The 17,619-nt window shown below is 46.7% G+C and overlaps 1 protein-coding gene across 1 annotated transcript in view; it reads right to left on the reverse strand.

Annotated features, from left to right (window-relative positions):
* The window catches only part of FSTL1 (follistatin like 1), a 55,290-nt gene extending 39,835 nt beyond the window's left edge, over positions 1–15,455 (reverse strand). Inside the window, exons 1-2 of the mRNA XM_036349755.1 lie at positions 15,325–15,455; positions 15,116–15,178 (exon numbers count right to left, since the gene is read on the reverse strand). Of these exons, the coding sequence (XP_036205648.1) occupies positions 15,116–15,178; positions 15,325–15,327 (66 nt within the window). The 5' untranslated portion in view covers positions 15,328–15,455. The remainder of the gene's footprint in view (positions 1–15,115; positions 15,179–15,324) is intronic.
* Positions 15,456–17,619: the final 2,164 nt, after the last annotated feature.

Genomic DNA, 17,619 nt, shown 5'->3' on the forward strand with positions numbered 1-17,619 from the left:
AATGAATGAATGACATACCTTAAGTTAACGTTCATTAGCAAGCAAACCTCACAACCACACACACACAAAAAAAATAAGCACTCCTCATCACTATTTTCTATATGCCCAGGCTCAGAAAGGAATCAGGACAGCAAAATACCAGTCAAACACTGAACTAAGCAGTCAAATTAAGGGAAATTTAATAATATATATACTTCTCTCCATTAGTTCCCATAGAAACTTGTTTTTGTGAGGGGAGTGTATTTGAGCTATAGGCAGGTAGTCATGTTCTCCAAGTAGTGAAACTTAAGTCAATTAAGTAGTGTCAATTAAGGAGTGAAATTTATGTTTGTGTCTGTGCATGTAATCTACCTTGGAGCACAGCCAATTTTAATTCAATTCTGACACTGTACCAAGCAACATTGGGCGTGCTCCTACTTAGGACCAACAGTCTGCACAATATAGCATACCGGGATTATGTGGGATTCAGGAACTGGAATGCAGTTAAGGTAGCAAGCATTTAAGCAGGATGAAAACATCTGCTCTGGCCTCTGTTTCCTCACTGCCTTCACCCCAGTAAGTCACTTAATTTAACCCAGGAGGTCGAGGCCAAAGAGCAGTGTTCTCAGCTGTAACAAAAGCCCTGGACTGATTTAGAGAGAAGGGCATGGGGACTAGAGGAGCAACTTAATCAATACCTGCTCAGGAAACCCAGGATCCTGGGCATGGGCCAGTAACACGGTGAGAAAGCAATAAGGGCTCCAGAAATTAAAATTACAGGTCAGGCAACATTTTAAAAAGAAAGTGTGAACATTTTAGAAGGTCAGAAGAAAGTCATATAAAAGCTGAAGTTGCAAACTTTGGAATTTTGGGTTGTCTTCTTTTTTTAAAAAAAAAAATTTCCTTGCTCAACCCCAAGGGGACTCAGCATTCTTCATGTCTCGCCCAGTGCTGTTGGACAGCTGGTTTCTAAGGTGGAAAATCAAGCGACCCCTTCCTACAGAGCCAACAGCATTTGAACTTCCTGGGCACGAGGACTGTTCAGTGCCCCAGGCTGTACTGTTTATATTACACTCAATGCAGGTGGGAGTCAGCAAGGGACACAGAATGCCTCCTGCTTTTACTCACTCTTTTTCCATTCCTGCACTAGCTTCTCTTTCAAGCTGCCTCTCCCAGAAAAGAGTTAATCAAATATCCTACTGCATTAAGTAGGATATTTTGATAATCCAACCTAAATTGTCTGCCTGCTTTTGTAGGGATAGGACTGCAGATCTGGGTTTTAGAGCTCCCCTTCTCTAACCCCCATTTTTTGCAGATGAGGGGTCCAGTGACTCGCCCACGTCCACACTTCCCATGGAAGGCAGGAGGCTCGACACCTGGGTGCGTGGTCTCCCCGGGTCATGCACTCCAGCCCATCTCTGCCCGGCCAATCAATGGAGGCTTGTCTGAGGCCAGCTCACTTCCGGGCTCTCTGTAAACTCAGTTCCAGCTTCAGGCAGCACTGCTGGTATCTTCCCAACTCTGAACCTCTCAAGACTGTGGAATCCTGACAGTCTCATAAATGTCACCTGCTTCTTACTATACGTGGGGTCAGGCCAGTCCCCGAGACAAGTTTAAGGTTAAGAAAACTGGGGAAACGAGTGAAGAGAGGAACCCAAGTCAGCGCTGCAGAGCTGTGCAGATTGTGCTGAAAAGGCTCAGTGCCAAGCAGACACTGTCTAGACGTTCACTAGCCTCTCCAGGGGGGTGCGGGGAGGAGGGGGAGCAAGGCCGGAAAGCCCGCTTGCTTTTTGTTCAGCTAATGCAACACATGACACAACCCCTGACAGGCTCCGGGCTGGGAGTTCACTACCTAAGACATTTTTTCTTTGGGGCTGGAATTCCGCTGTGGGCTGAGGGAATTTGTGCTAATCCAGCAATCACAGGGAAGCTGGGAATACTTTTCTTAATTCCTGGGGAATCACAGTTCCCAAACTAGACTGAGTTGGGCAACAGCTAAAAGTAGCACATTGGTGAATGCAAAAAAAAAAAAAAAAAAGCAAATTAAAATAAAATATATTTTTTTTTATTGATTTCAGAGAGGAAGGGAGAGGGAGAGAGAGATAGAAACATCAGAGTCAGATGAGAGAGAATCATTGATCAGCTGCTTCCTGCTCGACCCCACTAGGGATTGAGCCCACAATCGTGGTTCGTGTCTTGACTGGGAATTGAACCACGACCTCCTGGTTCATAGGTCAATGCTCAACCACTGAGCCATGCCGGCCCAGCAAAAGCAGATTTTTAAAAAATTTCCACGTGTATCACCTTAACGAATCCAGAGGAAAAATTGGCAAAAAGTGCAAAACTGCCTTTTGATGGAGGCCTGGAATGAAAATTTTGCAAGACTGAATGATATCAATTTATAAAATGTACAGATGGATAAATGGCCCAGCATAGTCCAAAAAGCATCATATATATGAAAGAAAATGTTGAGTTTGGGAGCTTTGCACATCAGTTAGGAAAAAATGTCCCTTCTTCTAGTTTGGCACACAAGCCCCATGCCAGGGTGAACAGCCTGGTAAGCAGAGTGCAGAATGGAGTCGGCCTCATTTGCCCCCTGAGGCAGCTGCCCTGGTGCCGTAGATGGTCTGAACAACCTCACCCAGCAACTCAGCTGAGTCTTAGACATGTCTTGCAATTTGGTCCTATTCAATGTGGAGGGGTTGTGAATATACCGGAAGGACAAAGGGACTGCCTTCAAACATCGCCAGAGCCCCTGACCATGATGCTACAAGGGCTCTGATGGAATAACTATACTTCATGGGGGTCAGAGAAGCAGCTGGCTGAACCAAGTCGGGACTAGACTACTAGTATGCCCATGTCTATGTGGCCAGAATGACCAGCCTGAAGTGTCGATCGAGGCGCTTAGCTGACATAATGGAAGAGACTGTACAGGTGTGAGTGTGTGTGTGTGTGTGTGTGTGTGTGTGTGTGTGTGTAGTTTGTTGTTGTTGGGGTTTTATTTGTTGTTGTTTTTAGTCCCTGTTACCTAGAAAAACCATTTTAGTTTGGTTTCAAAGTCACTTTCAAAGTTAAGACACAGAGGGTCTAGAACAGGGCATTTACCTAGACAGTCGAAGTCCTGTTTACTATGTACGTAGGTAGCTGATTTTGAGTCACTAACTGAATCTTCTGAGTCATGGTTTCTTCACAGATAAAAATAAGATGATAATCATGTCATTATCAGGTTGTGAGAATTAAATTAGATAAGGCTTTTCCCTCTCCTCCACCGGTTGTCCCGCCAACCAGCACTCAGCTTGTGGGGCATCCCCTCTTGGAGGACTCCCGGAAGACTCGCTGCGGCCCCGTCCTAGCACTTACCACACTGGATCAATCTGAGCCTGATCAATTGAGCACGGGAGGTGCTCAATGAGGACTTAATTCTTCCCCTGGAGGAATGATAGGGCTCTGGCTTCACTAGAAATGTGAAGGCAAGATTGGCTCAGTAGAAGCAAGGGTTCTGATATGAATTCTGGGCGTTAAAGCATCCACTGAAATAAATACCCTACTTGCATTTTTAAAAGAAGGTGACTGCAAGCACCTGGGGAACAGCGTCTTTGTCCTCGTCACCAGCACTAACTCAGTGCCTGACAGAGAACATGCTTGTGATGCTTTTTACTTTCCTTTCTTGAGTTACTTTAAAAAGTTGGCTTTGCTCCAGAAGTGTGAAGCACAATAATGCATCAACACTCCTTGCTGCTTTCTCTCTGCATTAAATGTGAGCCTGGTGCCTGAGATGTTCCGACAGCTCCTAATGCAGCCCACACACCCAGGGTGACCTCTCTGTAATGGTGGAGGAGGAAGATGAGATGGAGAAGGAGAGGCGAGAAGGAAGTGGGGAAACATGAACAGGAGAGCAGACAGCCACACAGGCAGCAATGGAGACCCGGCTCTGGGGCCTGGGAATGGGTGGTCACGTGAGGCTGCAGTCAGGGCTGGACGCCAGATACAGCAAGGTTTGTGTGCAACACACCCTAGGCGTTGCCGTGGCTCCCAAAGGGACAAATCCAGCCTGCTCCAGGAATACTTCCAACCCTGTCTTGAGAAGAGGTTATTTATTTTTCAAACAATGGAAGCAAAAAGTTCTATTCCTTTGCCTGATCAAATTTTTCCAAACCCCAAATTTAGGATTTGTGACCCAGTAATAGACATACCAAGGGGACTACAGCAAGAAAATGTGAAAATGAGCATTCCACAAAAAATCCAAGATATCTCGTGGCTCCCTCCATTTTTAAGGAGGGACATAAAAGAGAGAAAAGCTAAATGTGGAAAAATTCCAGACGAGTTTGATTATCTCTCTTCTGTGCTTTTTCTCACTCTGCTTCCCTTTCCAAGTCTCTCCCTTGTTCTCTGTCTCTAGGAAGAACCTACGCTGGCTTGCACAGGTCACTGCCAGTGCACAGGAGGTGCTCACTGAGGACTTAATTCTTCCCCTGGAGGAATGATAGGGCTCTGGCTTCACAGAGGAAACACTATCTGACAATGTGAAGACAAGATTGGCTCAGTAGAAGCAAGAGTTCTGATATGAATTCTGGGTGTTAAAGCATCCACTGAAATAAATACCCTACTTGCATTTTTAAAAGGTGATCATTAATCTCTAGAGCAGTGGTTCTCAACCTTCCTAATGCCACAATCCTTTAATACAGTTCCTCATGTTGTGGTGACCCCCAACCATAAAATTATTTTTGTTGCTACTTCATAACTGTAATTTTGCTACTGTTATGAATCGTTATGTAAATATCTGATGTGCAGGATGTATTTTCCTTGTTACAAATTGAACGTAATTAAAGCATAGTGATTAATCACAAAAAACAACATGTAATTATATATGTGTTTTCCGATGGCCTTAGACGACCCCTGTGAAAGGGTCATTTGACCCCCAAAGGGGTCACGACCCACAGGTTGAGAACCGCTGCTCTAGAGAAAGTAAAAGAGGCAAGAGGAGTTCTGCAAGCCATGAGCACAGGCATGTGCGCGTGTGCATGCATGCACACGCACACACACACACACATTTCCGCCCCCCACAACACACACACACACACACACACCATGGCTTTGGAACTCTTCCAAAAGATAGGGATGCTGCAAGAATGATAATAGCAGCTAACACTTATTGCACTCTATGTGCCAAACCACTTTCCCAATTGCTTTACAAGTAATAAATAGCTGTTTAATCGTCACAAGCAACCTACGGGTGAAATACTCTGTGGTAAGCCCATTTTATAGATGAGGAAATAGGCCCAGAGAAGCTAACTAACTTCCCCAAGATCACAGGGCTGTAAGGGCAGTGCTTTAAATTAGGGAAATCTAGCTTCAAAGCCTGAGTGTCAAACCATTATGCGTACTTTCCCCCAAAGATAAATCCAAAACAGAGCAACAACCTGAGCCAGCACACAGGCCAGACAAATACAGACAATGCCAAGTAAATGCTAATGTGTAACTTGAGAATTCTCTTGCTGAAATCATGACAAAGTCAGCAATATTGTCAGGCCTATTAGGGAATGGCGAGAGGCACTTCATCTCTTGCAGATGTTTGGTGTCAAGTATAAGCCATGAGTAGAGGAAAACTTTTCCATTACTGAACTGGATAGATAGGCAGAGAGACAGTCATTATTCCCATTTCGAAGATGAGGAAAGTGAACTCAGGGAGATTAAATAACTCACACAAGGGCTCACAGCCAGATGACACCAGAATTGTAACCTGCTCCACTACCCCTTGCTCTCACCATAACTGAGGCCGCAGTGAGGCATCAGGTGGCTTTAGAAAGGTAACATCAACAAGAAAGAAGTAGAGCAGGCGTCCTAAGACAAGGACTCTTTCATGATTTTATAATGTCCCGCTTAAAAATGAGAAGGTTCTGTAACAGGTCCATGTTAAAGATAAAAGTTGGAAACACCCAGATATGAGACCAAGAGAAGAGAATGAAGGAAGGAACTCCGTGGAAGGCTGAGGTGACATGAACATGGGCGATCAGAGAAGAGCACCAGCACTCCAGGGACAGACACAATTTCAGATCAAGTTCCACACAAAAAAACTGCCCCCTACTGGACAGACTGGCTAGTGGTCAATGGCCCAGCAGCTCCAGTGGGGCCTCTCAAATTCTGAGAAGGCGTCCATCCACTGCCACACTTCATCGTTTTCCGAACCAGCAGTAGGAGGTGATTAAGGGTATGGTAATTTCTTCAAAAGCCATAGAGTTGGCCCCTTGACGGCCAGGTCCATTCGAGCCGCACAGTAATGGTATGGTGGTAGCAGCTCCTTCAGAACAGGGACCTATGTGGTGTGCCTTCTGGTCCCACACTATTCTTCATAGCAGCATTGGTGCAAAGTGACTAGCATTAATGGCTGGCACTTTCGTGGGAGATTAATAAGTTACACTCATTAACTATGGTTGGAGGATAGGAGGAAAGACTGTGGGGGAAAAGACAAACTTCACTTCAGACACAGGGTTTTAAATCTTGAACACAGTAACAAAAAAGACAAGGAGGCATTTTCCCTACATCAATTCAAGCCAATATCCCACGACGCACACATATATAAATCTGGGCCTGCAACACGTCATGGCTTTTGACATGTGTCACATGACTTGTTTTGACAACAGTTTAGTTGGTCACAAATAGTATCCAGGATTATTTAGGGGACATTTTGACATTATTTAAGTTTGACATTCAAACTTAACCCTGGGAATAGGCTCATAGGTGATGGCTTCTAAATGAGCATATAAAATGTCTGTGAAGAGATTATATGGAAATCCTCTAACCACAGCAGAAAATGCTGATTTATAGAATCCATTTTGTACTCCAACTACCCAAAGAGCTTTCTATTAGCAGGTTATTGCCAGGCGGCTGCTAATGCAGAAGCTGTTATCTATGACAGCAGCAGCTCTTAGAGCCTCAGCGAAAGCCACGCTTTACCCCATCAGAACAGCCAAGGAAGCTATCATTATCATATTTTTGTTGATGGCTAACATTAGAGGGTTTGCCTTACTTGAAGGTGTTCGAATCAAAATCATTTAAAGAACTTAAAAGCTGGGGCCAAGAACAAAGTGCTGTTTTATTAACATTTTCATCCATTTGCTACTCTGGTCCTAAACACCTATTACCCCAGGTCTCATAGTCCCAAACTCTGCCTTCTAAGCACCTTCATTTTGGCTAAAGTTATAACAAGGTTGTCAAATTGGATTGACTTTTCTAGCAGGAATGGCAAATATATGTGTATAGATGCAGATGTGAACAAAACCAACTCCATCTCTGTGTCCTGAATTTCATTTCAGTTTTAAGTTTCATACGGTGACCTTTGAACAACCTCACGATATTTAACAAGCATATTAAAGCTTTCTAGTTGATGATATGTGTTCCTTAAAAATGTAGCCATGAATATTTTTGTCAGTAACAGCCAGAATGGCATGACATTCAAGATAAATATAATAGTATGGATTATAAACAATCGTCTATCACAAGACCACAAGGAGGTAGGGCCCCTGGTGTCCCTTTGTCTTGTTAAGTGGAGAATAATCTGCAGATTGCTGGATCGTCTTTTCTGCTCTGCCCCAATCTTCCCATAAGTAAATTACCCTTTAATAAATGTGATCATTTTCTATGGTGTTGCCTGCTTCATTTTTTGGTCTGAAGATACCTTCTCATTGTGGTAGCCATTACACCTTTTATCTCACAAACAGGATAACTGATGTGAAATAAAAGTTGCTAATGGCTACTTAGAATATTGCTGAGAAAAACTTTCAAACCTCCTCTAGGCTCATAAGGACAGAGTTCTATGATTGATTAACAATATCTGTCAGGGGAAAGGGAGCGGGTAGTAGTGACATGCATGTCATGTTTGTGCTATCTCTGCAGGCCATTTATCTCATAGAATTAAGAGGTACTTATTTTTATTGCCTACAATGTCTAGTAGGCACATCACATACATCTGCTGATTGATTTTGATTATTTCTCTGAAAGGAGGAATGAAGGACTGGTTTATCTGTAGCTGGTGGAATTATGGATAATTTTATTCTTTGCTCTAGTTTTTTCTATATTCTCTAAGCTGTTATGAACAGAGGCCCTGTGCACAAGTTTGTGCACAGGTGGGGTCTGGCCGGCCTGCCCCTATCGGGGTGGGGAAGGCCAATCAGGGGTAGGGGCCTCAGGCAGTTGGCCAGCCGGCCCTGCCCCTGGTCAAACTCATGGATGAACTCCCGATAGAGGAGACAATTTTCATATTAGCCTTTTATTACATAGGATTTTATTTTCCTATTTTGTCAGAAAATAACACATTAACTTTTATTTAAACAAAATAGCATATATTAGGAGGGTAAATTCCTCTTGAAAAAGGAGAGGGGTCACAAGAATCTTCATGATGGAGTCCAAGAATTTTCTAACACTTCTCCATAAATTTTTACACAGTTGTGAGGATAAGGCATTGGTGTGAGGGGTGTTCTGCTTTTTAAATGAAATCATAATCATTTGCCAGAGCCTTAAAAATTTTTGCAAATGTAATTTTTAATGGCACATATTGCTGTTAACTCTTAACTCTTAAATTATTGCATGAGTAATAGGTTTTAAGTTCTTAGCTATCATAAATGCTGTGACAGGCATCTTATATAGCGTCCCTTTAAAAGTAATAATGGCCAGGACAAAGTAGTCAAATCTAATTGTTTTAGTTTCTTTCTTTGATTTAGTCTCTCAGTGTAGATTATATTGAGTTTTGAAATATACCCCCTGCAAAGCAGCAAAGTCAGCTCCCCCAAAGCTGATCCAAAGTTTGCTAAAATGAATTCATGTCAATAAAAAATATATTAACTGAATTTACTATATGTCTTGTAGCTAATAAGAAAAATAACTTTGTACTGCAAGCAGGTAAGTACATATTAAAATACTTACAATAACATCCAAATTGCAAGTTTCATTATTGATGGGATTAATTTACCTTTTCATTAATTATTAAAGGTTTAACATGAATTAAATGTTACTAGGGCCAGACATCAAGAGACTGGACTAATTAAACCATAATGATCCTTGAGTGATGAAATGTAACCTTGATCATATCTACTCACTTTTTTTACTGTAACTGTTTCTACACACCTGGACTCCTTCACTCTTGGTTGGGTGGTGGCTACATGGGTGTACCCATATGTAAAAATTCATTAAGCTATATATTACAAATTTGTGCATTGTACTAATGTAAAAGTACTCTAAAAATCAAGATAAGCCTTATGTTAATGTAAAGAAGCAAAAATAATACTCGCAAAGATACTTGTTCACCATCTAGTTATAATAATACTAGGGGCCCAGTGCACAAACTTTTGTACCTTGAAAGGAACTGTGGGCCACAAGGCAGCAGTGGGCACAGGGGCGGGTCTCAGCCCATCCTCTGCGCCCCCACCCGGTCCCTCCCACCACAGCCCCTGGTCTCCTGTCTGCCGGCAGCCCCGCTCCCACCACTGCCGCTCCCACATGCTGACTGCGCTGGCCCTGCTCGCTTGCAAGTGGCTGCTGCTGCCCCCATCATTCCTCAGAAGCAGGGGGGGGGAGGGGGGTGGAAAGCCCTCAGGGGCTATTGGGGACGACAGCTGCGGCTCGCCTGCTGACGGCGCCAAGGGATCGGGACCAGTGCCAGGCGCCAGCAGCGGTTGCAAGTGGGGCCATTGCCAGCAGTGGGTGTGAATGGTGGCTGCTGGCTCTGATCGCCCCTCAGGAGCAGGGGGAGGTGGAGAAGCCCTGAGGGGCAATTGGGGCTGGCGGCCGCCGCTTGCACCTGCTGATGGTGCCAAGCGATGGGGACTAGCACCGGGCACCAGCAGAGGGTACCAGCAGCGGCTCTGGCGCCAGCAGCGGATGTGAGCGGGGCCAGCACCAGCAGCAGATGTGAGCGCCCAGCGGGACTGCAGTGCACGGGAGCAAAGAATTTTCAGTAACCACCAGAGGCTTGCCCCAATGGCAGCTACTGGAGCCCTGCCTTGGTCTGGCACCCCTGCTCACCTGCTCCACCATCCTGCTGGTTCCCATGCCCGCCATGTTCCACGCGGGCCACATGGTGGCCAGAGCATGTCATAGCCATCGGTTGTTCGGTTGTTCTGCCATTTGGTTTATTTGCACATTAGGGTTTTATATATATAGACTGGAGGCCTGGTGCACAGATTTGTGCACATTGAAAGTAAATTAATTAGAAGGTGGCTGGTGGGATGGGACTGGGTGAAATGGGCCGGACATGCCCTGGAGCCAAGCTCTCATGGTCCCTCCCCCTGCCGGCCACACCTGGAGCAGCGACGGGGCTTGAAGGGCATCTGCAGAGTGAGTGGGGTCCCTCCAACAGGTGGGGTCCGTCTGCCTGGCCTATGGGATCAAGCTGAAACCAGTAGTCCGGCATCCCCCAAGGGGTCCTGGAGTGTGAGAGGGCACTCTGCAAAGTTGTTGTCACTGGGCAGCTCCTCCGTTGAGCATCTGCCTACTGGTGGTCAGTGTGCATCATAGTTACCAGCCAGTCAGCTGGTCGCTTAGCCTTTTATATATGTAGATACGTGGTACCTGCCATTTTAAAGCACCTGGCCCACCATTAAGTTGTAAGCAACCTGAGAGCAGAGACCATGTCTTCTACTTCATCCATGACTGTGTGTAGGGTTTGCCCTGCCAGCAGAAGGAATGCTGCCTGATTGATGGCCAGTGAAGGGAAGGTCCATGCTGTTAATGACTCACCCCCAGAGAAAAGACCTGGCATCAGTCACAGATGTCAGAATATAGCACTTTAGAGAAAAGTGTGCATTTGACCTGCAGGACATTAATCACCTGACTTACAAAATGAACCTACCTAAATGCAAGTATTTTTTCACTCCTGTAATATCTGGCATCATTAAGCTAACACTATTTGTGGCTGCTAGAAATTTTATGTCCAAATGTCCAATTATTTGAAGAGAGCTGGGAAAAAGCCATGGTGAGATTGACAGTTCTCCATGTGTAACCCCTGGTATTTACAGCTCACCCTTTACTTTCTCCATTCTCCTGGAAACACACATCTTTCTGCCTCACTGACTTTATTTCCTTCTTCAGGACATTACATCCACTGCAAACCATGCCTCCCAATCTTCACCTCACAGCTCCTCCCCAACTCATTCCTCTAAGCCTGGGACCCAACTCCAGCTTTCCAGCACCCAATCCAGAGACTTCTATGGGAAGGGTAGCATGTTGCCCTTCTAAAGACATTTTCAATGGCCAGGGCTTCAATGTGCAGGGCACTTGCCCATCTGTTTTGGCTATTCAGCTGAGTCCCTGCTATGTTTTAACATCCCAATTTCCAACAATGGTCTTTGAAATCACTGCAAGTAGTGTATTGCCAAAGGATAAACAAACAAGAGATTATTTTAGTGGTTAATGTGCAAGATGGATATTAAAATCTTAGTTTTGCTGCAGCTCCAAAAAGTCAGAGGATATGGGCGAGACTAAGCCTGCCTGAATCCACCATTAGAATAATCATAAAGCATATGGAGGAGTTCCCACATCAGCCAATAAAACTGAGACTCAAGGGCATATGTGCTGGCACCTGGGTTCTCAACCTTTCCCAGCCTCCCAGTCAACTGCAGTCATTCTCAGCGGGAGGGAGAAAGATAAGGGAGAGTGAGCAGGCCCACAAAGCCCCCTCCTAACAGAATCTAGAAGAGGGGAGGCTGTGCAATTGTTAGTTGAAGCACTCCCTCTGCTGTTGCCGCCCCCATTCTCCACCCATATGGGATGCTAATATATGCTCATCCAGAGATGTGCCCCACCCCAACACCCCTTTCCAGCACAGACTCTAAAGAGTGCCTGGGTGTGAGCTCAGGTGGCTGGGCCAGAATGTTGATGGAGACGGCCAGAAGGAACACATTGGTGGTAGCGGATGAAGACAAAGATAATGCAAGAAGGAGGAAGCAATCAAAAAAGCAACCCTGAGGTGCCAAGCAATAACACTTTCCTTAAATGAGATTTGCTAATAGATTCTTGAATCTAATGAAACAGGATTTATAGCCTGGCATTAACAATGATGACAAGCACCTTTCCCCAAGCCTGGGACACCTCTACTACTCCAAAGGCTTGGCTTCTTCAAATAGCAATGTAATTTGTCAGGCAATCATATTTATTTATTTATCCTCACTCCAGGATATGTTTTATTGATTTTGAGAGAGAGAGAGAGAGAGAGAGAGAGAGAGAGAGAAGCATTGATGTGAGAAACATCGATCAGTTGCCTCCTATATGCACCCAAAACTGGGATTGAACCCTTAACCTAGATATGTGCCCCAACCAAGGGTCGAACCCGCAAGCTTTTGGTGTACAGGACAACGCTCCAACCAACTGAGCCAGAGCATGGCAATCACATTTTTAAAAATTATGTTGAATTGACTCATTGTGCTTGTATTCAACCAAAAGGCACCAAGAAAACTTGAGTTTATTTTCTAAATTTCAGTTTTAAAAGGTTCAACAATATTTGTACAATTTGAACCCTAAAGTCTACTGAAGTGGAGTCATGTCAATGAAGACTGCAAATATCATCACTTGGCTTTGTTTATGTTGTTATAGCTAACAAGGAAAAATTTTCTACTGCAAGCACCGTTAACTGCATGATAAAATGCTTAAAATAACATCGAAATTGCTGGAGTTAATTTACCTTTGTATTAATAATTAAAGATATATTATTAAAACATGGATTTAAAAATTGCTGAATGTTACTAAGGCCAGACACCAAGAGATTGGATTGGGCCCAGACAGTTTTGTTTAGTGAATAGAGCATTGGCCTTTGGACTGAAGAGTCCTGGGTTCGATTCTGGTCAAGGGGCACATGCCTGGGTTGTGGGCTTGATTCACGATAGGGGCGTGCAGGGGGCAGCCAATCAATGATTCTCTTCTCATCAATGATGTTTCTATCTCTCTCCCTCTCCCTTCCTCTCAGAAATCAATATATATATATATATATATATATATATATATATATATATATATATGAGATTGGTTAAAAGATAATCCTAGATCAAACCTACTCCTCATTCCTCATACCCTGATTTCACAGCCTCCTTTATACATCAACTTCCTCCATTTTCATATCTCAGCATTTCTTGATTTTACCTTATTCCCCACGGATTTTGTCTGGGAATTCTGCGAGAGTGCTCTAGGCTCTTCTACCTGAAACAGGAAATTGCTGCTGGGGGAACTTCCTATGAGAACTAAGCTTTTCCCAGCAATGCACTGGGGGGAGGGGGTGTAACACAGGCTGCCTAGAATAGATCCTGGACCCTGGGCCACACAGCCTTATGGAAAGAGAACCCAGTCTCCTCACACCTCATACTAACATTCCAGTTCACAGAGCGATTTCACACACTAGCTGGCAATTCCTAAGCCTGCCGTAAAACCAACCAGGGATCCACCTCATCCATCAAAGGGCTGCAGCTGCCTTTTGAAGGCCCAGCAAGGGTGTTCCTTAGCCAGGCCTCAGTCAGCCAGTGAAGAGGGGTCTTCCCTCAAATTCAAACCTGGAAAACAATGCAAGAGAAGCTGATTTGGAGTTCGGGATGGGTTCCAAAGGTGGAAGGAGCTGTGTTCAGAGCCTTCTTCAGAACTAACTAGCTGTGTGACCTTGGGCGGGTTACCTGATCTCCCCAAATCTGTCTCTCCCTCTGTAAAATGGGATAACAAAACAGCCCTTACAAGGTTGGAGAAGTTTTAAAAGAAAGGATGCATGTAGCCCACCGCCTGCTGTACAAGTACGAGGCAGTTATGAGGTCCTGATATAGGGTAGTGGTTAAGAGCATGGAGTGTGATGCTAGACTGTTGGGGTACAAATTCTACCCCTACCATCTCAGAGCCCCGGATACATTGTGTAACCTCAGGACTCAGTTTCCTCAACATTAAAATGGAGTTTTATTGCAACACAGAATAGATAGCCAATTAACATTCGCTATTTTTTAATTCTTTGTTAAAATAGCCTGCTTCTAGCTCAGCCAAGACTGTAGTAGTGATTTAAATGAGAGTTCAATATAATGAGTGTGTGTGTGTGTGTGTGTGTGTGTGCGTTTAATCGTAAAGACTTGCATGCTTCCATGATTTTTTTCTGGGCAGAGTCCAGCGGTGGTGTGAAGGGTGGGGCTAAGCTGTAATATGAAGAAAAAAACTCCAAGAGGGAGAATGACCGCCCACCAGGGAGCTATTCCTTTTGTAATGTGCATTCCATTTCTTCTCCCTCATGCTTTTTAATTCCTTCCACATTTCCTGCCATAATTATCAAATGTTTGGTTTCTGACCTCACTTTTCTGGAGACTAGAGCCCAGGGAATTTAGAATTGTTTATTTTCTGTCCATAAACCTTTGAGTTAATGGAAGGGCTGGTGAGTGAAGGGTTTGTTGGTCTGTTTGTAGTGTCTCAGGAAGGTCACTGGAGTTGGAAAAAAACACACACATTACCAAAAAAGTGCTGAAATACTTTGGAAAAACCGAGCCCCCCAAGAGCTGAGCAATGGATGGCTCACACTTGCGCAATGCTAGTTTAAGGGAAAGCTTGAGATTTTAAAAGGCCGTTATCCGGTCCCGACCTGACCATAACACACAATCCGAGGACACTTTACAAAGGAAGAAAAAAAAAAAATCAGAGAATTATAAACTTGCTTTATAAGCGAGAAATTTATTCCGCCCAAAAAGAAGAATCTTTTGGGATTTTGTGGGAGTTTCTATTCCCCCCACCCCCACCCCAGTCCCCCCAGGAGACAGAAGACAGACTAGAAAGGAAAAATCCCCAACTCTTCTCAGATTCCTCTTAAGTGAAGGAAAGAACTCAAGGCGCCTTTTTGAACTCGGCTGCGGCTCTGGTCGCCGCCCCCGGCCCAAACCACCCATCCCGTCCTCTCCCCCCTCCCCACTCTCCCTCCATGTTCGCCGCGGTGGGGCTCCCGCTCCTGGCCCAAACTTCTCTTCCTGATTTTGAGGTTTAAGTTTCGTAGTAGCATTCCTGACCCAAGCGCCCCCCTCCCCACGCTCAGAAGCTCCCCGTCCCACCCGGGAGAGCATCCCCAGGGTGCAGCGCCCGCCCCGTGCGCAGACCCCAGCGGCCCCGCGCCCGAGCGGGGACCCCTGCGCGTCTCACCTACCTCGGCGCGGACCCAGGCGACCGCCACCAGCGCGAGCGCGAGCGCGAGCCAGCGAGTCCACATCTGCGGAAGAGACAGAGCGAGATTGAAGGCACCGGGCCCGCGCCGACCCCGGAAACTTCCTCGGGTCCCGGAGGCTCGCCCACGCCGCCCCGCCACCCTCGGCGGCCCCGGCGGGCCGGCCACTGCGCGCCGCGCCGGGCTCTCACCATGGTCCCGTCCCGGTCTCCGGAGGCGCGGGGCAGGGCGGCTGCAGCGAGCTCTAGGTGGGAGCTCTGCCGATCGCCAGCCTCGAAGGAAATCCGACCTGGGCTGGCCGCCCCTTAAGACCCCTCCTTCCCCGCCGCCTGCCCCCCAGCTCCTCCCCATTCTCCTCCCCTTCTGCAGCGGCGGCCCCCGCGGCTCCGGCTCCGCTCACCCCTCCCCGCCCCTGGCTCCCCGGAGCCGCGTGCGTCCTGGCGCCGCCCGAACCTCACCCCCCGACCCCCCTCTCCCGACCCCCAGGACCTGGAGGCAGAGGCAGGGAGGGGTGTCCCAGGGGACACTGCAACAAAAGCGGAGGGTGTGTGTGTGTGTGTGTGCAATGGAGGGGAGGGCGAAATCCCACCCCCGGGAGGGGCCCTGGCTCGCTGCGGCTCCGGCGGGCTGCGGGCGCAGGGTGCAGTGGTGCCCAGGTGGGCGGTGCTGCTCGGGGGGGCCCCGGCCGGGGTGGGGTGGGAACCTGAAAGAAAAGGCGCCCTGCAGCCCAGGGAGCCGCCGCCGCCCCCCACGGGTGAGAGAGAGACAGCTGGAGGTGCCCGGGGACACCCACAGCCCGGGGTCGCTGCAGCCAGGACTCCAGGAAGTGGGCGCTGGGCCCGGAAGATCGGTCAGAGTGGGAAGGTTGCTTTGGGTTCAACTGTGGGTTTCCTAGGGGGAAAGTGGCGGCAGCCCTGCTCTGCTGGAAAGATCCTGACTCCAGCGTTTGCTACCGGCCTCACCCCGTCTGTCCTTTCCTCCAATCCAGGAACTGTGCCCCCTCCTCTCTTCAGCCCACCCGTCACATGTGCCCCTGTGTTCCTAATCCTGTCATCCCAGGTACCCTCCACATTCATGCTATCCATCTCCACCAGCTTCCTTCCAGCGGCCTTCAAATGGTGCTGCCTCTTTGTATCGACTCCCCAAACTCCCAGCTGCGGCCTCGTTCCTAAGAGAACAAATCCACTTGGCACCTTAGAGTTGACATGTCCAAGGCTGAGCCCCACGTCCCACCAGCTCCCAGGCCTGCCCCTCTGCCTCTTTCCGAGTAAAGCCACGAAAATGTTCTCCACTTCCCAGACCTGGGTTGTCACCATATCCTGGCAACTTCCCCTTTGACCTCTCCTGTGCATCTCTTCATCAGCTTTCAAGTTTCCATTTCCCAAGGCCAGACCTTCATCTGCTCTCACTGGCCGTCAGGAAATGTTTGCCTGCCTTCCAGCTCCAGGCTCTCCTCCCCCAGTCTCCACCCCAACTCCTTGCCATAATCTTCCTGCCTGATTTAAACACTTTCCCGTGCATTTCCCCTGCTGGGAAACTTTCAGCATTCTTCTTCCCATATCAAATCCTAACTTTCTACGGTACTTGTTAAGTCTTCTGTTACTGGGCCCGCCCATCCATCTAACCTTATTTCCACTACTTAACATACTCCCCATGCTCACATCAGGTCAGTCTTGCCATTGTCCTCCAACCCTGTCATGTTCACTCTACTACCATGGTTTGCTGAGTGCCTAATGTTGTGGTTTTAGGGGCTTCAGAAAACACCCATATTCCCCACACGTGTTCACAAGCCACTGAAACAGCCACCAGAGTCAGACTGCTGGAGAGGAAAATGTCAGCTTTGTCGCTGGTAAAAGCTGGAATGGTGACCATGGCTTTAGATTTGCAGGCACAATGGACCTGCTCATACTTCAGCCCAGAATTGAATAAAATAAAACATGTTGAATGACTCCCCTTAGTACCTGGCTGTCACACGCAAAGTTGGAAAATCTGCATGTGTAAAATTGCGGAGCTGGAGCCACCCAGGGCTGATAGAGAGAGGGTTGGAGGTGCAGAAGGACCCATCTTGTGAAAATCTGATTGTGTAAAATGGCAGTTTTACAGTTTCTGGAAAGGCAGAAAATACAAGCTTCCTAGGGCAGGCTTGCTCCCCAAACCTCAGGGGTCAGAGTGACCTATGCATTCCAGCTCACCAGTCAGATAACTCACTCCTGCTTCTTTGATATGGAAATAAAAGAAGTGGGAATAGCTGTCCCTCACCTCTATGCCAGGACCGAGGTCAGCTGTGATGCACAGGGTTTGCTTTGGCCCTCTAATAATTTACAATACTTTTCATCCCTTACACATGCACTGTACCCCTCCGCCCCTTAATCTGGCATGATCTTTTCTCTCTTCCTCCTTCTGTCTATTCAAATTCTGCCTCTTTTTTTGTTTGTTAGTTTTTTCAGGACTCGAAGTAAAGTTTTATTGCGTCTCTAGCACCTTTT

Source organism: Myotis myotis, unplaced genomic scaffold (assembly GCF_014108235.1).
Source record: "Myotis myotis isolate mMyoMyo1 unplaced genomic scaffold, mMyoMyo1.p scaffold_m19_p_2, whole genome shotgun sequence".
In the NCBI taxonomy this organism is placed as follows: domain Eukaryota; kingdom Metazoa; phylum Chordata; class Mammalia; order Chiroptera; family Vespertilionidae; genus Myotis; species Myotis myotis.